The sequence below is a fragment of the Nelumbo lutea genome, chromosome 3, assembly GCF_056320005.1.
Source record: "Nelumbo lutea isolate HS-2025 chromosome 3, American lotus-T2T, whole genome shotgun sequence".
NCBI lineage: Eukaryota > Viridiplantae > Streptophyta > Magnoliopsida > Proteales > Nelumbonaceae > Nelumbo > Nelumbo lutea.
In genome coordinates this window covers 101607610-101630861 of record NC_142686.1, presented here as the reverse complement: position 1 = coordinate 101630861, position 23252 = coordinate 101607610, and the positions used below count along the sequence as shown (strand labels likewise).

Here is a 23252-nt window from a genome sequence, read left to right as displayed (position 1 = left end):
TGGATTTTAAACGGTTAATGGATCCTCATGCAGCCTTGGGCCCCAGGCAGATCCTAGTATTCTTGGAATCTTCAACAAATTGAATTATGGATTCAACTTCATGATCTACCCTTTGAAACCCTGTTTGTTGATGTTGGAAGACCTTTGTTCGAACGTCTAGGCCTTACTAGGTTCATTTCTATAGTTCAAAATTATATCCGAGCTAAATTAACTATTTTGGTTGATAGACCTCTGAAAACTGGTTGTTTTGTTAGTATTCACCAATGGTTTACTTATCGTTATAAAGGTCTACCCTGGGTTTGTTATCTTTGTGGGAAAGTAGGTCATCTTTTCCATCGTTGCTTTCAACCAATGCCCCATATCATTGATTTCTCTTATGATCGATTCGTTAACCAGCGAACCATGAATCATCCAAGACCATGGTTGAGAGCTGAACAAACTCTTCGATGCACTTGGAAAAGACCTCAGTTCAGTGACTTTGTTAACCTTCCACCTACTTCGCCTTCCCCTACAGCTAATCTTAATGGTAAAACAAGTCTTGAGCAACCTTCTGATTTCGTGTCTTTCATACTTCATCTTGTTTCTTTAGATAATCAATGTTAATTCTGAGTTGGAACTGCCGAGGGGCTTTGCGTCCCAAGGTAGTTCATGGTTTGAGGGATTTTGTCTTTTGTTTTAACCCTAATGTTATTTTTCTTTGTGAGACAAAAATTCCTGAAATTAAATTAGATACTTTAATAAATTCTCTTAGGTGCCCTAGCTCTTTCGTAATCAATCCTGAAGGCCAAGTAGGGGGGTTAGCAGTTTTATGGAAAGTGGGTTTAGGAGCTTCTGTTTTTTGGTCGCACTCTAGGTATGTTTTTCTCAAAATGCAATCAAATTTCGATTATTGGCTTTTAGGTTTTATTTATGGCCCATCAATTAAACACCATAGGAATACCTTTTGGGCAAATTTAAATGCTTCCCTACCAACAATTGATCTCCCTTTTGTTTTGATAGGCGATTTTAATGAAGTTGATTCTCTAGACTCTCTAGATCATTCCTTTTCATCTTCTAACACAACTCATTTAACCTCAACTCAATATGGAAATTTAATTATAAATCATAATCTTCTAGAATTAAATCTTTAAGGCAGTGGAATTTCTTGGTCAAACAAAAGAACAATGGGTCATATGCATAGGACTTTAGATAGAGTAATTTTGTCCCCAGACTGGTTACATTTATTTCCAAATGCTTCTTTATCTTTGGGTTCAAAATGGGGTTATGACCATCACCCTTTGTAAATCTCCACCCACAGACTCAAAACTTACCTAAACCTTTTAGATTCTTTGAGATGTGGTTAGTGGAGTCCTCTTGCAAATAGGTTATGGAGGAAGGCTAGAACTATCAAATCAATGGTCATGTGGTGTTTCAGATAACTCAAAAGTTGGATAGGGTAAAGAAAAATCTAATCCATTAGAGGAAACAATCTTTTTTTGGTCTGAAAATAAAAATAAATAATTTGGAAACCAAAATCTTACAGGCTGAACAATTGGAAGATTACTCAAATCTACATATCCTTTATAATGAATTGGAGGAAACTATGTGGCAATTGGAAAGCTTTGGGAGACAGAAATATCGCCACAATTCATTACAGTTGGGTGATAGAAATACAACTTTTTTTTTCCATAAAAGTACTTGGAAGAAAAAAAAATTATATTGAAGGAATAATGGATGACAATAATCAATGGAAATCCTCTCATGAAAATATTGTAAAAAATTTTGCGGATTATTTCTCAGAGCTTTTTTCTTCCCAATATACTAGACTTCTGAATATTCCATCTAAAGAAGAAGTTAAATTTATTTTTTTCAGTATTGGCAGTATGAAATCTCCTGGTCTAGATGGAATGCCAACTTTGGTTTTTAAGGAATGCTGGGATTTAATGGGGTCAGAAATTGTACAAGTGGTTCAGGAATTTTTTTAGGAATAAGAAAATGCTCAGAAGGATGAATCATACTTTCATCTATCTTATTCCTAAAAATATTGATTGCAGAAAAGTCCAAAACTACAGGCCTATTAGTTTATGTAATATCATTTATAAAGTGATAGCCAAACTAATAGCTTATAGACTTCATACCCTCATGGATAAGTGTATAGCTCCAAATCAAGTAGATTTTGTTCCAAGTCGTCACATGTTTGACAATACTATCCTGACTCATGAGGTTTTCCATTATTTAAAACGTAAGAGATGCAGTATGAGCTATCTTGCCTAAAGTTAGACATGTCAAAAGCCTATGACCGCCTTAAATAGAACTTTCTTTTAAATTTCCTTTCTCTCTTAGGTTTCTCTGAGGACTTTTGTCAAATCATTAAAGAATGCATTTCCTTGGTATCATATTCAATTCTAATCAATTGTACTTTTGAAGGACATTTTTGCCCCTCTAAAGGCTTAAGACAAAGAGATCCTTTATCTCCTTATTTGTTTATCCTAGCAATGGAAGGGTTAAGTCCTCTTCTTTTTCAGGCTGAAACTAAAGGCAAAATACAAGGCATATCCTTAACTTCTAACTCTCCTAAAATTTCTCATCTTTTCTTTGTGGATGATATGCTTTTTTTGAAAGCTCATAGGGAAGACTTAGACAATTTACTCCAAATTCTTACTAAATTTCAACAAGCTTCTGGACAAATGATTAATTTAGAATAATCTGGAGTTTTTTGTAGTAAGAATATTCACCATCGGCATCAACGTATCATTAAAACACAACTACATATAGGCCCTCTTAGCAAAAATTCAAAATATTTAGGCCTTCCTCTTCTTTGGTCCTGTAATAGACATTCTCAACTTACCTTTATTCTGGACAATATGAAAGCCAAATTAAACAATTGGAGAGCCTCTACAATTAATCAAGCTGGAAAGAAAATTCTTATTCAATATGTTCTTCAAACTTTACCTATTCATACAATGAATCTTATTCAATTTCACTAGAATATGATAGATCAAATGAATAAAATAATTAAAATTTTCTGGTGGGGTGTGTCTGCTACTTGAAAACATCTTCATTGTTGGTGTCCTTGGAATTTTCTCTTGTTACCCAAAGCTTTTGGTGGTTTAGGTTTTAAAAATCTTACTTTGGTAAACCATGCTCTTCTTAAGAAAATAGCTTGGAAATTTTTAAATGAGCAACACAAATTATGGGCATAGATATAGAAAACTAAATATGTAAAAAATCATAATATAATTCCCTATGCCTCTACCTCTATTGGTTCTATATGTTGGAAGTTGTTTGTCCCAAATTAATAGAACAGGCTTCTAAAGTAGGTTATCTTGTAAATGAAAATTCAAACTTTATGGTTCATCAGTTTCCTTGGATCCAGAAAAATCATAATTTCCATTGGATTACTTTTCCTACTTCCTTTCATCTGCAAAATTTGAATATTTCATCCCTAATTTCTATGGGGCATTGGCATACGAGTGAAATTCAACTTCTCTTTCCAAGAGAAGAAGCAAGGGATATTTTATAAACCCCTATTTTTCCCTCCAATAATGAAATGAACTGGATCTGGACCCCTCATCGTTCTGGGAAGTACACAGTTAAGGAGGAATACAAGATTAAACAAATGACTATTCTTCCAAATCTATCAGAAAATTTCAAATTCTGTTTATCCAAGATTTGGAAGTTGACTACTACTCTTCGTTATCAACTCTTTTTTTGGAGAATTCTTAACAATTTCATTTTATAGATCCATTAGACAAGTTGTGCACTCTGTGTGAAGAATCAGAAGAAACACTTACTCATTTGTTTCTTAATTGCCAATTCTCTCAAGCCGTGCTATTTGGAAATCCATGGAATCTCAACTTGCATAATATTTTTCAAGACTCTTGGACTTCCTATCTTAAGGAACTTTATAACCAACTAGCTGACAACATCTTTTCCTTCAATGTTTGAATTGGTTAGCTATTGCATGTTATTACATATGGTATGCCATGAATGAAAAAAATTTCAAGAAAAAACAAATTCTACCTTCTCAAATTATTTCTATTGTAAATAGAATCTTCCAACAATCCATGGAATCAAGACTGTAGGAAAAAATCATATCACTCCCTCTCTGGAAGTCAAAGAATGAATTTGACTATTAATAATACTACTGAGCTAATTGTCTTCATTGATGCATGGAAAATTTCACTCATTATACAGTTTTGTTATTGTAATATTAAATGCAAGCTTGGAATGTTTGAAAGTTATTGGAGGAAGAACATCACATCCTACTTCTATTGACCAAGCAGAACTATATGCCATTATGCAGGTGATGATGAAATTACAACATTAGAAAAAAAAAAGAAGAAATAGTTTTATGCTCAGATGTGAAATAGATAGTCCAAGCTCTACAGAAGATATCTATTCTTCCTTGGTTTTGCCACTGGTTTTTGTTGAGAATCAAAAACTTAATTTCTTCTTTAAACCTTAACATTATTTTTCGTTTTGTAAATATGACTTTTAACATACCAACTCATAGTCTCCTAGCAGGCTAAAACCCACCCTTTATCTTTTTTGATTATTATGATTATCCTAATCGGATTCCAAGAGCTAATAACTTTTGTTGGAGGGAGATTCGAAATTTCAAGAATCTCTCTCCACTCTATCTTATTTTTGTCTTTTCCTCTTCCCACTCTTGAATGCATGGGAAGACTCCTTGTCCCACACTGCTTGGGAAAGGAGTGGAGGTAGAATACATCTATAGTTTTGCTCTCCCTATGGGCAGAAACCCATAGGAGGAAAGCACTATAGATATCTCATGCATATGAGAGGAGTTAGGGGGTGCTTTTCACACATGCGCGCCGAGCTGGGTTGGGTCGGGGTGCGGGTGCATGTACTTGTATGTGTACATGCGCTACACCGAATCGTTTTTTCTTTTAATCGAATTAATCATTTAAATTTTAATTTTGAATTTATTTTTGAACAATTTTCTTTTCCTATTCGTGTCTCCTCCTTCTTGTGTCTCTTTGAATAGGTGCACTATTCTGAAGAGGTCCCTATCTGAAAGGACACCTTTGTGTCCATTTGGGTCTAAGACTAATCTATAATAAGAGTGTTGGTCGACCCAGTTTTCACACAACATATTGTTTTTTGACAATCTTCTTTTTTTTGTTTTTTCTGAAAATCTGAACATCAACTCTGTGGTTCGCGGAGGTCTAGTATGCGAGTGCATGCCTACTAGTGGCATGTGGACACTACTTTGGACCAAGTAGTGGTATGAATTAAGATAGAAGAAAAGAACAAAAAGAAAGATGATGACTAGTTTTCCAAAACCAATATGGTTGAGGAAAAGACTACAAAATTAAAAAAGAATCTAAATGTGAAAAATGATAAAAAATTCAATAAGCAACAAAAGAAAGGAAATTGCTATATATGTGGTAAACTCGAACATTACAAGAAGGATTAGCGGTACTGAAAGAAGAATGAATCAGGGAAACCAAAAGTCAATCTGACTGAGGATATAATCACAACCATCGTAACTAAGGCAAACTTAGTTGATAAGCCGAAGGAGTGGGTACTGGACACCAGTGCTACCAAGCACATATGTGGGGACCATAGCTCCTTCTATAAGTATACAACTCAATCTGAAGGAGAGCAAGTCTTAATGGGAAACTCACAAACTTCGAAGGTCATGGCAAAGAAAAGGTGCTCCTAAAACAGACTTCAAGAAAAATTCTAATGCTGAATGATGTGTTGCATGCGCCAAAAATCTAACAAAACTTGGTATCAGGAGCACTCCTCAACAAAGTAAGACTGAATCTCACATTTGAAGCAGACAATTCCGTGTTGACTAAAATAATGTTTTTATTGGAAAATGATACAATGCTAATGGATTGTTTGTACTAAATATTTCTGATATTATTATAAATAAAAATGCTTATTCTTCTGCTTATATTGTTGAATTTTTTATATTTGGCATGCTAGATTAGGACATCATAGTGCTCCTTATTTAAAATTGTTATGTAAATTAGGGGTTTTGAATGTTCCTATTAATTTTACAAATGAAAAATGCCAAGTATGTGTAGAAACAAAATTCACTAAGAAACCTCATAAAAGTGTACAAAGAGAAACTAAATTATTACAACTTATACACAGTAATCTAGGCGACCTTAAATGCCAAGAAGATAGAGAAGGAAAAATATACTATATAACATTTACAAATGACTTCTCTAGATATGCAAAAGTAGTTCTACTTAGATCAAAAGATGAGCCTGATCAAGCTTTTATAAACTACAAAACTGAAGTAGAAAAACAATTAGGAAAGAAAATAAAAAGACTTAAAATAGATAAAGGGACTGAATATGATGGACAAACCATTTGAAAATTCTTTGAAGAAAATGGAATTATACATGAAATCGCTGTCCCTTATCAACCTGAATCTAATGGATTTACAGAAATACTTAACAGAACACTAAAAGAAATGATGAATGCAATGCTAATTAATTCAGGTGCATCTTTGAATATGTGGGGGGAAGCAATCCTAATGGCTTGTCACTTATATAATAGAATACCAACCAAGAAGAAATGACAAATACATTTTGAAATTTGGTACAACAGAAAACCTAATTTGAACTACCTAAAAGTTTGGGGTTGCTTAGCAAATGTTGGAATACCTGAACCTAAAAGAAATAAATTGGGACAAAAAACCTATGACTGTGTGTTCATTGGATATGCGTAAAACAATGCAGCTTATCGATTTCTTACAATTAAAACAATTGATAATGTTGTAGAAAATAACACAATAATAGAGTTTTGAGATGCAAGGGAACATTCCCAAATCCAAACTAGAAACCAAGAACATTTAAGTGCTCAAGGAATCAGTACTTCACTTAGGCAAAAACTAGATTTAAGGATAAATAAAAGACAAATAAGAGAAACAAACTTGGGTGATAGAATGTTCGCTTTTCTAGTGGACAAGAATCTTGTAACCTATTAGGAAATCGTAACTTCACCTGATGTAGTATTTTGGAAAGAAGCCATAAAAGTGAGATAGATTATTTAGTCACTAACTACACTTGAGAAATTGTAGATCTCTCACGTGGAACTAAGGCACTAGACCGTAAGTAGATTTTTAGGAAAAAATTAAAACCAAATGGTACAATAGATAAATTCAAAGCCAAATTAATTACTAAAAGGTTTAGACAAAAGAAAGATGTAGACTTCTTTGACACCTACTCCCCGATTGCAAGGTTAATAGCAATTTGAGTTTTGTTTGCTATAGCATTCATTTACAAACTGGCAGTTCATTAAATGTATGTGAAAACAACTTTCTTAAATGGGGAATTAGAGGAAGAAATATATATTAAACAACCTGAAGGTTTTATAATGCTAGGATAAGAAAATAAAGTATGTAAATTAATTAAGTCTATGTATGGCTTAAAACAAACTCTTAAACAATGGCATGAAAAATTTTATAATGTGTTAATAACTAATGGATATAATAGAAACAATTCTAATAGATGCGTCTATAGCAAATTTGGAAATGATAAAGGAGTCATGATATGTTTATATGTTGATGATATGCTAATAATGGGAACAAGTCTAGAAGTAGTAAAAGAAACAAAACAATTTCTAATGTCCAAATTTGATACCAAGGACTTGGGTGAGGCTGAAGTAATTTTAGGAATTAAAATTCATAAACAACAAGGAAATTTTATTCTCTCCCAATCACACTATGTAGAGAGTATTTTTAGGAAGTTTGGATACTATGACTATAAACCAATTAAAATACTTATTGACTATAATATTCACTTAAAAAAACATGTAGGAGAACATGTTTCACAAAATGAATATACAAATATAATTGGATATGTATCTTATTTAATGAATTGCACAAAACTAGACATAGCTATAGCTATGGAAAAATTAAATCAACATACTCATAATCCCGGAAATGAACATTGGGAAGTGCTAATAAGATTTAAAATATTTAAAATGAATTATAAATTTTGGTTTACACTACTCAAGTTTTCCTCCTATTTTAAAAGGCTTTACTGATGCGAATTAGATTTCATATTCAAAGGATAATACTTCTACTAGTGGATATACGTTTACTCTAGGTAGATGAGTAGTTTTGTGAAAATCGGTAAAGCAGTCATATAATATAAGTTCAACAATGGAGGCCAAGTTTATTGCACTAAAATTGGCGAGGTCCGAGGTAGAGTGGCTAAGGAACTTACTGGCAGATATACCACTTTGGTCACGACCAGTTCTATTCATATCTATCCATTGTGATAGTTAAGAAGCAATAGCCAGAGCCAAGAACCAGATGTACAATGGTAAAAGATGACACATCTGCTTAAGTCATAGCTTGGTAAGACAAACCTCAACAAATGTACAATCGCTTTGAATTTCGTAAGATCTGAAAAGAACCTTGTAGATTTGTTAACCAAACCACATACTTCTAAGGTGGTTTATGAGGCATCAGTAGGAATGGGGCTGAAACCCATTATATAAGTCATTAGTGATGGACACCCAACCTATGTGAAAGGATATCCCTAGAATTAGGTTGAATGGGTAAAAATGAGTCACTAGATGACTTAGGAAAGCACTATCGTTTGTGTCCCATTTTAGATGCCGAGATAAGATAGTGTTCACTACAGTTTGAGGAGGTTGAGCATAAGGCTCTTAATCAGTTAAGAATAGTGTGTGCAATGCATGCTAATAACTAACTTAAGTGAGTGTGAAGTGTGACTGATCATTTTTGCTTTTAACTGAATTAATCATTTAAATTTAAAATTTGAATTTATTTTTGAAGTTTTCTTTTCTTGTTCGTATCTCCTCCTTCCTGTGCCTCTTTGAATAGGTGCGCTATTCTGAAGAGGTCCTTGTCTGAAAGGACACCTTTGTGTCCATTTGGGTCTGAGACCAATCTATAAAAAGGGTGTTGGTCGACCTAGTTTTCACACAACACATTGTTTTTCGACAGTCTTCTCTTTTCTGTTTTTTTTTTTTTGACAATCTGAGCATCAACTCTCTGTGGTTTACGGAGGTTTGGTATGCGAGTGTACGCCTACCAGTGGCATGTTTGCGATCATCCGATTGCACCATAGGAGGCAAACGTGGTTTTAAGGAGAGTGACCAAGTGGCACGACTCAGCCCTCATTCTCTCTACAATTTCCAAGTTTCGAGATTTTGCAACATCACACTCCTACAAGTTTCAATTTAGAAAGTAATTACTGATAAGTTCCATTGTGCCTTCTTTATTATTTTACAACAACTTTGTACATTTTTCTTTTATTTAATATATATTTTGTTTATCTTCCAAAAAAACATATCGCCAATATATTCCCAACATGCGGCTGCAATGGATGTTGGAAACCGGTTGTTGGGACCTTGTCTTGGCCAAGATCTGAACTCGACAAAGAAGAGTTTGGGTTTATAATAGAGTCATATGACTCACACCTCACATGTCCCTTTTGTTTTATCATGAAGGCAAACATGCGTCATGTGTATGTTGGATGTACTTCTATTTAGACAGGCGTCGTAGCGTGTATGAATAATATTCAATGCATGGGAATCATACATGGGACGTTTGTTACAAATTCAATGAAAACACACAAAAAAAATCAATTCTAAGATTCCGTTGGTTCATTGAAATGCTGAACCAAAATTTGAGATTTTATTATTATTATTCGTCGTCAAGTTGATAAAAATAAATAATTTACTAGTCTTTACAAAACGAAACTCAAGCAACCACCAAACGGGCAACAATTAAATAACTTTTGAACTAAAGAAAAACAAAAAGAAAATGTCATTATTATATTGGTTGATTGTTGTATTGCCGGTGAGGCCTGACCTGGACTCAAGTTGTTGTTTTTGGTGGTATGATAAGCTCATACATTTCCCAACCCACACCAAGATATAACAATTCAACGATTATTTAAGATTCATGAGTAGACGTGGATATCCTCTCTATATATGTATTATCTAAATTAGAAATAATTGTCATATATTAATTTAATAATTCTTATTATTAATAAAAAATAAAAGGCTTTTTAATATTCCACCCCCCTCACATTTGTTTTATTGATTCTAAGACAATTTGCATCTAGTTACATGTGAATCTAAGTAGAGCTGCCAATGGATTCTAAAAGTCATTTGACACCTGAGTTTAGATGTTCATCAAATTAATAATAAGACTAAACCTAGATTTAACTCTATGATTAAAATTGCCATTATGTTATATATATATATATATATATATATATATATATATATATATATATATATATATATATATATATGTGTGTGTGTGTGTGTGTATTTATATATGATTAATAAATTTAATATTTTACATTTACATAATTTATTATAGACAAGTTAAAATTAAGTAGTTTGTTTAAGATTTTTATCAATTGTTGTCATTTCGAGGACAATAAAATGGATTAGAGTCTTATATACCAAATTTCAGATCCAAGGATTCAATAATGAAGCTGGATATAATTGTCATCCAATTCGACTATAGCCCTAAATCTAGGTTTTCTATGATGTTGTTTTTTCACATGTTTCCATGATAATCATTAGATTCAATGGAGGTTTCCATTTAGGGGTTTTCCACAATATGGTTGGGTTTTTTTTTTTTTTTTTTCAAAAACAAAAGACAATTGTCACATCAACAAAATTATATTGTTTGTGCTGACATGGAATTATGGGCACATGCTTCCATGATAATCATTTGACTAAGTGGAGGTTTTCATTTAGGAGTGTTCACAATATGGTTGGTTTTTTATTTTCAAAAACAAAAAACAACTACCACATCAGCAAAATTATATTGTTTGTGCTTACATGAGACTATGGTGTATGGGAGTTGTTTTTGTTTTCAAAAACAAAACCAACCATGTTGTGGCATCACTCCCCTTAATGCAACTTGAGATCCTCTTTCTTTATCAAGATACTTGATTTGCATATAGTAATTCTAGATGATGATAATGATAGTAATAATGTATCCATTTTTTTCTATAAACTTTATATATTTTTTATTTTTTGTTTATATATATATATTTATTTGTTTTTTTATCATTAATTGGATACGAATTGAAAATCCAAATCTAATTACATAAACACTTTATCCAAATATGTGATAACTGAATCAAGTTTTGAAGTTTCAAGTATCATTGATAGGCCTAATTGTTTGGATAGATTCTTTTTTTTTAGTAATATTTAATCTTTTTGGTGTATTTTTTTTGTTTATTTATCCAAAAAATGTAAGATTTAAATTGAGGGAATTGAATGTGATGAAAAGTAGTAGTTCAATTTGCAATTTAAACCTCATGATTAATTAGAGACTAAATTAAAGAATAAGTATTTTAGTCAAAAGAAAGTTCCACAATCTTATTCATATTTTTAATAATAGTGTAAATATTGACACATAATTTAATGAGAAAAATGAGAATTAATAATTCAAGTATAAGACTTAATGAGAGGGGATTAAATGAGGTGGGAAGTAATAAATGAAGTTACATTTTCAACCTTACCATTAGAGATGGGCTAAATACATAATTATGGGCATTTTAGTAGCCATTAAATCTAGCACTAAAGATGTAATAAAATGACTTTTATACCCTTCCCAAACAAATAAGTAGAGGGTAATATTAGTCCAAAAAAAGTTTCATATTGCATTCACACTTTTATATATAGTATAGATATTTGCTAGTTGTTTCTTCTTTTCAATACCATTACAAAAATGGTCTTCCACTGGATTAGGCTTAAGGTTGCTCAAGCTTTGAGTATAAGGGATTATTAGGTTCAACCTTGATCTCCTACACACAAATAGGGGGTGCCAATGGACTGGTTTTGAGTTGGACTTTGTTCAAATCAAAACCAATTTGGACTGCTTGGATGGACCAATAAGACATATTGAATTGGACCAATCCAGACTTAATGGTCCAAAAGTATTCACTGGATTGGATTGGACCTGGTTCATTCGTAATGAATTTATATTGGATTTGGTTGGAGTGAGTCGATATCTGATCCATTAATAGAAGATAAAAATACATGTATCAATGGACCATGTTTGAGTTGGAACCAATCTAAATTAAAACGAATTTGAATAGATTGGACTGGTCCAAAATATTCAATGAACTAGATTGGACCAGACCCATTTGTAATGGACTCACATTGGGGCTGGATTAGATTGGACCAAATCCAGTCCAATTGATACCCCTACCCACAAGAATCTTACCCATACATACCTAAAAGACACTATAGTTGTGCATTAGGAACATCTCCCCATAAAATAATAACATGTAAATATGAAAAATGTTCTTAAGGATGCAAATGGATCGGACCGGATTCGAATCAAGAGGTATATTCGAATCTGATCCAACTTCTTTTCTTAAAAAAATAATAAAATTATTAAAAGAAAAATAAAATATACTAATTTAAATAAAGTACAAACAAAAAATACAAGTATTTTTTAATTATTTTCATCACATATATATGCTTTTTATAAAAAAATAAATAATATAACAAATTTATAAAAATATAATATAAAAAATATAACTATAAATAAATAACATATATATATATTATATTTATAATTATTAATATATAATATATTGGACCGAATCTTCTCGAATCGGATAAGGGATGATTGGAATCCGATCTGATCTAAACGGAGGGATCCAAATTCAACCAAATAAGATCAGATCTTGGGTCGAATTTGCACCCCTAAATCTTCCCAATATATATAGTTGTAATGTCCAGCGGGTAGGTGTGAGTAGGAGATCTTTTTTTCTGGTGAAAATGTGAGTAGGAGATCTGAGCTCTATTAAGTTGCTTCAGGTTCCAATCACTGGCCCAGTGCGTATATGGGCCGGGCCTGCAGGCGTCGGGGCCTTGTATTGTTTTAGTTAAAAGTTTTGAGTGGTTCAGGCCGTCAAATGAAAAACAAGGTCCTAGTGGGACCAGTGGAACGCCGGACGGAAGCCTGTCGCAGCTCGCAACTCACAATTCCGAGTTGCTGCCGTTGCCGACAGTATCAGGTGGGTCCCACGAAAATAACTTACTGTTAAAGAGCCTAGTGGACTAGGACCTCAACTACCCACTGCGGTAGTAAGGGACCAGAGAGAGTGACAAACTAACAATAATGAGTGGAGATGAGATCACTCATCAAGTCATCATCGATCGGGTCAAACTTTGACTCCAATATTGCACTAAATAATATCATCTGAGTCAACAAATTACTATTATGAAGAGGATCTAAAGCTGTGATTGATGATCATGTTGACCGATCAATCTCCATCCAAATCTAAGGTAAGTCCATTGACCACATCAATTATTGACCGTCAAATAGGACATCAAGAAAAATATATAAATAAGACAATTGAGCATAATAGCAGAACCCTGTGCTTTCCCCGCCACCACTCAAGCAAGGTAATGTATTACTGTAGTAGGTGTTACCGTATAAGAGGAAGATTATCAGAATGACCGTTGTTACCCTCTTCTTCTACAAACTTTTGATTCTTGTAATTTGTAAATAAGACAAAACACAGGGGGTTCTTTATAAAGGATAACGCCGGATAGAAGCTTGACTTCGGCACGGCAGTGAGAATCTGAACGCCAGACGGAAGCAAAAGTTGTTCTTTTTTATTTTTTTATTGAAAACAGGAAAATCATTCTCGCGAAGTTGTTTTTCTTCGAAGTCTTCCTACGAAAGCAATTCCATCTTCTTCTGTAATTATTTATAATTTCTTTGAAATTATTTATAATTTGTCCAGTTTTTGATCTTCATCTAATCTGAAAAATAATGGCGGAGATTAGTCAGAGAGAAAGAAAGAGAGAGGGGCTAAGAAGAAGCTAAGATGTCAAAATATCTTTATACGATTGAGTGTGGAATGACTGGAATCCTGATCAATCTATCACGGCGGAGATTAGATAGTCAGAAAGCGCGTTTTAAGTCTGAACGCGGTGTAAGAAATTGAAGTGTCAGCCAATAATTCGAGCTTTCGTTCGTGGAAGAGAAAGAAGGTGTTTCGGATAAATTGAAAGTGAAAATTTGGTATTTATTTAAAGATCTGTACTGTTAATTTAATCTTTTTTTTTGTGAATTTTTTCTGAGACAGATAGAGGTTGGACTTTGGAGATTTGATTGATTCAGAGAACTGGAATAATTTATTTCGAGGGTGTTTTGGTTGTTTTCTTCGTGATCCGTTAGGATTTATTAAGGGAAGTGACAGTTGGAGATTGGGGTTTGCTGGAGGTTTTGTCGATTGAGAGATTTGGAAGGTTTTGCATTTCTGTGCATGAATGAGGTGAAATCAATTGAGACCTGTGAAAGAATAAGGAAGTTAAAGTTGGATAGGTTCCGAAATAGAGAGGTGGTTAGAAGGTGAGCATGTGAGTGACAGAGTAATGGATGATGCAACACGCGATCGGCAAGGGGCCGTTGAGAATTCTTCGTCGAAGCCAACTGATCCGGCTTCTTCTCAGACTGCAATTGTGATAGCAGCTGCAGAGGGTGAAAGTGCTAGTGGTGAAGGTGAGTATTCGAAAACTTCGTTGAGGCAAACTGATCCGGCTCCTTCCCAGACGGTAATTGTGATAGCACCTGCAGAGGGTGAAAGTGTTAGCGGAGAAAGCGGATATTCGAAAACTAAGGCCAATGTGCTAGAGACAAGTAAGGTGTCTCCAGAAGAACGGAGAACAAAAGCTCCTGAGGCGGAGAAGCATGCGCGTGTTGTCGATATTAAATGCGGGGATGGAGAGCTGAGTAGCGAAAATTGGGAGGGAGAGAAAGTTTGCAGGATCTGTCACTTAAGTTCAGGCTCTGATCACCCGGCCGAGGTTTCGGATCTTATCACGCTTGGTTGCGGTTGCAAAGACGAACTTGGCATTGCACATCGTCACTGTGCGGAGGCCTGGTTTAAGTTAAGAGGCAACAGGTAATTGTTTCTTTTCTTTTGCTCTAAAGAACCTTGGATTTTATTGGATAAAGTGAATCCCATCTTATTTCAGTCAAAAACTCATAATGACCTGAACTTTTTTGACATGTTCTTGATTTGAATAATAAGTTTTGAATTTTCAATCCTTAAAATGAAGCTATGCTTCGTCTAATTTTTCCTTTTCTGAGTTGTATGATAGAATTGCCCATTAGGCATGACTGTCCATGTCATGTTGTTCCAGGGCAATCATCAAGGATGAAAACCAGTATCTTGAATGGGAGGAAGTCCCTTGATCTCTGGCAAACATCTTGATTAGTAGATCATAAAAGTTCTCATTTTATTGTGAGCTTGTCAACATTTATCATCTTATTCTGTACACAAAACCCGGTGCCCTTTTTCCTTAAAAACAATTTTGCAAATTTTAGAACTGCTATCACCGTCTGTACAAATTTTGAAAAGGTTCTTAGTCATGCAGGTAAAATGTAAAATGCAGATTCTTGAAAGTAAGCAGATAATTACTTCTTTTACAGCCAATATCCACTTATTTTTGCAGAATTACAGTCCTCAGCCCTTGTTTCTCCACTATTTCTCTATGTGTTAAAGGCAAATTAGACCAGTTTCCCATAACATGGTGCTGCATTAACTGCATTAACTCAATTACCATCTATAAGAGCCATTTATCTTCACTTATATTCAACATGTAATTGTATACTTAAAGATTTAATGAAGAGCTTAATATTTCAAAATTCAAGTTTCAAGGTATAATGTAGCCTAAATTGATTGTGGCTGGTGGTTTTCATGTGCACAAATTTTGTAGTTGATGCTTGATTGTAAAAACTATTCTAGTTTGTTGTCATTTAGTGCTAGATTTTATTCCATGGGAGTGTTAGCTTTATTACGTGTTAATTTATAACCACCAATATGGAAAATAGTGGGTGGGGTTAGTTGTAGTTGTGTAGATGTTGATACCTTATCCTTATTTCATTGACAGGGGGACAAGGTTCCATTCTGTACATTGTTGTGCTGTTCTTTCTTGTATTGTGCAAGCAGAGCAGCATCAGTTGAGTTGTTGAATTGCACTGTTTTGTTAATCCCAATTTATGTGTGTTTTTCCCATTTATTTGGGTATGTTGGTTTATGTAGGAAATGTGGAATTAACAAACACAGGAACTAGAAACCATTTGTCAAATTGCAAGTAGAGAAAAAACAGAAAGGAAGTGTAAAACAGAGCAACTCAAAGTACATACAGAGGTTTACGTGGTTTGGCTTAAATCCTATGTCCATGGGCGTCAGAGGAGAACAAATCAACCAAAGAATGGTAGAGATTTCAGTCACAGCATTCACATCCTTTCTCAAACCCTTGCTCCCAATGCACCTGAAGCTCCCTTTCTCTCAGTGTCTCACACACTCCTGCACTTACTCTTTTTTTGGTACTCAAGATACAACGTTACCATGCAAGATACAAAATAGTATTTATATGAGAAACCCAGAAACAGGTCGGCCCCATAAAGCGGAGAATGTATGTGACAGGTATTGTGAGTACTCCAAAATCCCTGGTGTAAATCCAGTGTGCTACAGTTCCAGGCTAACTGCGAGTCTGGATAACCAGTGTACCCAGATGACACTTGCGTCCCATCTAACTGCAATTCTAGGATAACCCACAATTCTGGATGTGCTGCAAGTCCAGGATATGCTGTGATTCCCATATGTCTGTGGGGCTGCTTTTAAGGATTGCATTACCAAAAGATATCAAGTAAAACTCTAGTGTGGAACATTTTGGGGGAAGGTGGGATGAGAAAGGGAAATGGAGATGTCAGTTGAGCACACTTGAGAACAGTTAAGCATATTTTAGCCCTACACTAATAGTTTCAAGGCACGAAGAAGTCATTTGTGAAATAAAGCATATCTGCCTAAATATTTGGGGAATTGATTTGACATTGTTATTTGTATGTATAGAAATTTTGAAAAGGCTTACTATACAAAAAAGAAATGAAAAAAAGGGTTGCAGGTTCTATAGTAATCTTAAAGAATTTTTTTATTTAATTATTTATTGATTTTGGACCTTTTTTAAATGTTATTGAGGTTTCTTCTTTACAGGTTAGCCACTCTTTTCCTGACTCCCAGAGATTTCCCTTACTATCGTCATCTTGTAAACTAAGCCCTATGAATGGGGAAAACAGGATGTAGAAACCTTGTGGGTCTGTAATGTTGGGAAAGATTTTGGCTGTTTGAAAAAAAAAAAAAACAAAAAAGAGTTTGGGCTGTTTTTGAGTTTCTTGTGCATGACAATTACCATGGAAATGGGGTAAAAGAGTTGCAACCAAAATTCTTTTAGCCAAAAAGATAAGCAAGGGACTTAGTGGGATAACATATCATGTAGGGGAAGCTCCCAAATAGCCCGGGTTGTTTTTCCCAAACAACCAAAAATTCCCCATAATATTGATTTAGGTTTGAACTCACATCAATTTTTCCTGGGCACTCTTCTTAGTTTACCAGAAGATCAGAAACAAATCTTCTGGTTATATATGGAGGCTTTAGTCTTAGTGAAAATGGAGCACTCTGATATCTCATTATTTTTTGACCTGAGGACCACCATAGTGAAGAATTAGAGAGGTATCTCTGTTTTTCTTTATTATTTAACATGTAGATCATGTCTACATATATTGGATTATTTGGTTGAAGAAATAATTATATTTTTTTGTTGTAATTTTGTAGTTTCATTTCTATACTTCATTTGTGGTTATCATGTTACTAACACTGGATACCTCAACAAGAGTATCAATTACTGGTGATCCAGCTTATTCAGTAAAGGCCAGCTACTTGGGTTTCTATGGGGTCATTACTTATGGAAATTACCTTTTTGCACACTATGAGAAACTTGTTTATTAAGATGATTTGGTGCACAAACATTTGGAACAATCTAATAGAACAGATGAAGACAGGTATATGCCAATGATCAAAGAAATAGATGTGCTATACCAGGCAGTATGATTGATGGATGTATTATGGATGCCTCACTTCTTGGCATGAGAATTAAATGTAGAAGGGCAACTGGCAGTGAAATGTATTTCACTCCTCTAGTATGAAGGATTTCCATTCTGATGGTGTTGATCTGTTGCGGTCAGCATGCAGAATCATAGGTTTGAAGCAAGGAAAGAACATTTTCAATGTTGAAATCTGGATCCTGGAGGATGTTTTAGCACATCTATGATAGGTAGAAAATTGTAGGTTGGCAAATTTTCTGATTGAATATGAAGATCTGTAATGCAATCTTATGTTTTCCTGAATATGCAATACAAATGTAAGTTTCTTGATGACCATGGTTATTTTTTGGGTACTGGTATACCTTTGACAATGTTGAAATCTGTTATGTTGGGTTAGATGAAATGTAGACCAGAGTGGATATTCTAATTGAACATGAACATCAGTGATGAAATCTTTTACTTGCCTGAATAGGCAACATAAATATAACTAGTTTCTCAATAAGCATGTTTGTTTTGGGCTTATAAAACTGGTAAACTTTTGACAAAGTAGATCATGGGTTAGGGATTTAAATATTTTATTCCGTTAAGATCACCATAGTGCAATACTCTGCATGAAATTCTGCTCAACTACAACTACCTTTTGTGGGAGAGCATGTTTAATCCTGTTTCCCACTTTTTTCTGTCTCTTCTTTTCGGTATCTGTATCCGTTTGATGTAAACCTTTTTGGAGATGGAGGAGGTTTTGGATCCTTTCTTGGCAGAATAGAAAGATTTCTCCTCTTTTGTCAAGCACTAGAAAAAAGGTTTGAGGCAAATAATAATGTCATTCTAGCAAGACACTGAATACGCATATCTAGACAAAAAACCTAGTCCCAAGCCCAGAAATTTGCAGACCAGGCCAGACCAGGCAAGGTTAGAACTAATCATCCCTACTTCAAACTTATCTATAGTAGAGGTTCAATTAGTAAACCTTACTGTCATTAAGTCTATAGTGATGTTTACCTCTGGCTCTTATTGGCAGAATGGAAAGATTTCTCCTCTCTTGCCAAGCACTAGAAAAAAGGTTTGAGGCAAAGAATAATGTCATTCTGGCAAGGCACTGAATACACATATCTAGACACCAAACCTAGTCCCAAGCCCGGGAATTGCAGGCCAGGCCAGACCAGTCCAGGTTAGAACTAATCACTCCTACTTCAAACTTAGCTATAGTAGAGGTTCAATTAGTAACCCTTACTGTCATTAAATCGAAGTGATGTTTACATCTGGCTCTTATTGTTGATATTTCTTTCATTCCACACACTCCAAAGTGTAACTGTCTTCGTGCACCTCCACATCATTTTGGTCCAATGGTACTTTATGATTTGATTGATGAGCTAGCTCTTGTGTTGTAACATAGATATTTTTTTTTTATATTGATCCTAAAATTCTGTGAAGCAATTACTTATCAAAAAGAAATTCTGTGAAGCAACTGAAAGAGCATATTATTTATATTTCTTAAAGTAACTGATGGTCAAAACAGAAAGCTGAAGTTGCAGCCAATTACTGTCTTGTAACACAAGTTGTTAGTATTTGATAATTAGACAAGTATGGTATTTTGGTAATTGAATATAATTCAGACTAGCCATTGACCACAATGTTGCACGGGCATGGACACTGGAATCAGAACCTAACATGTGTCTGGGAGTCTGACTTGGCAAGGTAAAACAAGGACTTTGCGAACACGTCTATAGAAAGTATAAACCAAGAAATTTTTTTTTTTTTGAACTATGGCATTTCATATCTATGGGAAAAGGTTTAGAAGTTTATGTTTGTTAACAACATTCTATTGAGAAAGATGGCATTTATTGCATATATTAGCTAGTCATTTATATCAAATAAGAAAGGAGATAAAGGAAAATGTTATGTAGAAGTATCCGTCAAGAATTCTTATAGTGTCAAATCTGATGTGTCTCTGTCAGAGACACTTCATCTGTTTGCAGAGTCCATGCATCATTTTTAGTCCATTACTAGAAGTATTTCAGTTATAACCACCAAGTGTAACATGACCTATATGATATTTTAATTAATTGAAGCAATATATTTCCTTTATTACATTAAATTTTCTGAAAAGATGGTACATAGATATCTATTATCACTACTGAACTTACAAGAAATCTACTATGCTCTGGTTACTGATATGGCTCTACAATTTCAGTCAACATCTCCTATATGTCTAAAATTATTTGAATATGAAAATGTAGTTTCAAATAGGTTACTCTTGGCAATATTTCTATGATATTCTATGTCATTACACCATGAGTGCTATTGATTGAAGGCTTCCAAGTAAATGCTTGTACAATACCTAGAAAAGGACCAGAACAATAACTATTTCATTGGTTTTTACAACAAGATGGATAAATGTAATAAAGTGTGGGAAACGTGTCTTACGAAAAGAAAATAATATGACTAGTTAAGCCATGCATTTACCATAAACAATTTAAGGACTTGTTAAACTTTTCACTTGCCAGCTGTTGAACTTTTGTTTCTTCTTCTTATCCACTTTTGTTTTACTTTAAGTATTGATAGATTCCTTTTACTTGTCATTGAGTCCTTCAGTCCTCCCATATAAATACTTAATTAGGACATCCTACTAGGCACAGTGATAAACCTTAGGAGGTAATGCTGCTCATGCCTCTACAGAAAGTTCCACTTTGTCAAGAAAGTACACCTGTTTCTTCAGTTTAAACAGAAATGCTGTTTATAGTGTTTATGGAGTTCAATAATGAAATTGGACACTATGTATACTTTTTAAATTGCAGTTACGACATTTTGATACTTTGCCAATTCAAATAAGATTTCTTACGCAAGGCAGTTTCATTAAAATGGTATTACTTATCTCTAGATCAGAATTCTTTATAGATTTTATTTAAGTTGACCATCATGCCTTTTTATGAATCGTACTATTTGTTCTGGAAACTCTGGATGGACCAGAGTGACAGGACAGTTTTTGTTCACATTGTAAGTTGTTGGGAATAGGCAGTGATGATAATGATGTTTATGAAGTGGGACAAAGGTAATATTTATGCAAAAAAGAAATGTGAAAGTGGTTAGGTTGAAATTTGAACTTGAACTGACCTGAGTGTAAGTGCTAAGTAATGCTGGTACAACCCAGAACATCGGTTAACTGACCATAGATATGGAATATCCCATAAAGCAATTCCCTGCATAGATTTATATCTTTTGCAACAGGAGGGAATTATCCATAGAATAATTCCCTTAATATATTTAAGTTCTTCAGTTTCATGACATGCATTATAATTTCTTTTCCTTAAATTTCCCATAAATGCATTATAATTCCCTCCATAGTATTGTGTAGAAATATGTCAAAAAAGAGAACAGAAACAATAGCAATAATCTGACATATTGTTTCTTAATGACTAGTGATATTACAGAAACCCAAAACCTCAGGCTTCAGTCTTGACTCTTGATAAATAGTTTGTTACTTTCAAGTAATGACAAGAGGCTAGTATTAAATGCTATATGAAAGTCGTCTTGTTTTTCATTGATGCAGGTGCTGTGAAATTTGTGCGGAGACTGCAAAAAATGTTACAGGTGTGGGGGACAACAGATTCATGGATGAATGGAACGAGAGGAGATTCAGGTCTAGCAGTACAAACTTCTCAAGCAGGGGGAGGGGATGCTGGCGGGGACAGCCGTTTTGTAACTTCCTTATGGCTTGCCTGGTAATAGCATTTATACTCCCATGGTTTTTCCGTGTAAATATGTTCTGATACTGGGGTCTGTGAACAAGACACTTGGATTCTATCCATGCATCATCTCTATACACAGTTGAATGTGTGCATATAATTGCATTTCATGGTCTGTGGTGGTGGTCTTCTGTTATAGTTCCAGCATTTCAAGAGATGTGGTGGGTCCTGATTCCAGCCTCTAAGAACTTAAGATTTGGATTTCATAAACTATTACCATCCAGAGAACAGATGGTATCATTAAATATGAGGTTGTGCAGACAATTATTGCTTGGCTGCAATGAGTACAAGGGATCATATTTTTAGATTTTGCTTGGGTGTTTGCAGACATATGTATATCATAAAAATTGGATAGAAATGGGTTAGACTGCATAATTCTTGGTTGTTCTTTTGCTTCATAAATTCAAGATACTATTTGAAACTTCCAGTGGATTTAGAAAAGCCATCATCTTTTGGTTGTTCTTTTGCTTCATAAATTGCAGAATCTTATTGCTCACTAATTCACCAGGGAATGTCTGGCTCTGTAATACTCGGTGAATGTGATAGGGTGTTTTTGTGAACCATATGGGAATTGATTAATTTCATCTTGATTGTTTGGACATTGGGTGAAGCCAATTCGAATCCCAAGAAATGGTAATATAGAGCATCAATGAGTTCATTGATTGAGCATGGCTGTGTTTTAAATTAGACTTGTCTACTACAGAGTTTGGTCCTTTTGTATAACCACTTGGAATACCATACCATGTAGATGCATTCAAATGCCATGATGTTGAAAAACAGGAACTATTTTACATGGATTTCAAGTGATTCTCTGGAAATTAAGCAGGTGTTTGGTGGCAAACAACAGAATTTCTGTTGTTCCAGGAATAAAGAAACCATGGCATTCTTTACCGCTGGTTTTCTGTCTCCGAGTAGGTATAAAATAGTCACCTTTCTGTTTCTCTGAAACTGAAGCTTGGAAACGTTTTTTCTTTGGATATGTCCATTGGACCAAACACTGCTTATTTGGACAGCTTAAATGGGATTCCCTTAACATCTGTTCCTTGACCCCTTAAACCCAAGGTAATGCCCTACTAAACTACCAGTTGAAGGGGAAATAGAAAATGACAAAACGTGAATGAAGAAAAGGCAGTTTAGTTTGGAGGTGCCAAAGATGTAGTTTGAAAAGAGTAAGGGAGACAGAAAAAGTCCCAATTCATTTGTTGAAGATTTTAAATCTGCAACTGCTACTTCAGTAGATGGCATTCCAAATCTGCTTTAGCTTTATTTGGGGAAATCAAGTTGTAACAGCTTGAATTCACATCAGCCAATGGTTTAATCTATGTAGACTTTGGATTGGTATTGTTGCTAATATTTGGTTGTGGTTACTTGGAAATTTTCCACAGAGCAAGAACGTCTAGTCATGACCAATGTTAATATCTCTAAATGCAATTTGAGATAGTCTTAGAAAGAGGAATGCTATTCCAACTTTGGCCTGGCACTGGTTTTAACCTCAAGGTAACCTGAAGCAATGCCAAATTAACTAGATTTGATTCTATTCTAAAATTAATTCAAACGCAGCTAAGTCGAGGTAACTTGTGTGGAATGTATTAATGACAATTTACCTTATAACTTGCAAAAAA

The 23252-nt window shown here is 34.3% G+C and overlaps 1 protein-coding gene across 4 annotated transcripts; it reads left to right on the top strand.

Moving 5' to 3' along the window:
- The first annotated feature begins 13370 nt into the window (after nucleotides 1-13370).
- LOC148867212 (uncharacterized) lies at nucleotides 13371-22106 on the top strand. 4 transcript variants are annotated; one of them, XR_016109502.1, is made up of 4 exons: nucleotides 13371-14497; nucleotides 14573-14900; nucleotides 18906-19055; nucleotides 21435-22106. XR_016109502.1 is itself a non-coding variant. In XM_088976049.1 (4 exons), the coding sequence occupies exons 2-4, from the start codon at nucleotides 14371-14373 to the stop codon at nucleotides 21652-21654; spliced, it is 675 nt and encodes a 224-aa protein (XP_088832175.1). In that variant the 5' UTR covers nucleotides 13378-13986; nucleotides 14082-14370; the 3' UTR covers nucleotides 21655-22106. The 4 variants fall into 4 exon arrangements, 2 of the variants coding, with proteins under 2 accessions (XP_088832175.1, XP_088832174.1); XR_016109501.1 differs by having other exon boundaries at nucleotides 13374-13986; nucleotides 14082-14900; XM_088976049.1 differs by lacking the exon at nucleotides 18906-19055 and having other exon boundaries at nucleotides 13378-13986; nucleotides 14082-14497.
- The last annotated feature ends 1146 nt before the right edge of the window (nucleotides 22107-23252 follow it).

Bases quoted from the DNA above. Each gene is read 5' to 3' on its own strand.
- LOC148867212 (XM_088976048.1), top strand. From the start codon at position 14,371: ATGGATGATGCAACACGCGATCGGCAAGGGGCCGTTGAGAATTCTTCG. The intron at 14,901-21,434 runs GTAATTGTTTCT...TCATTGATGCAG, and splicing joins TTTAAGTTAAGAGGCAACAG to GTGCTGTGAAATTTGTGCGG.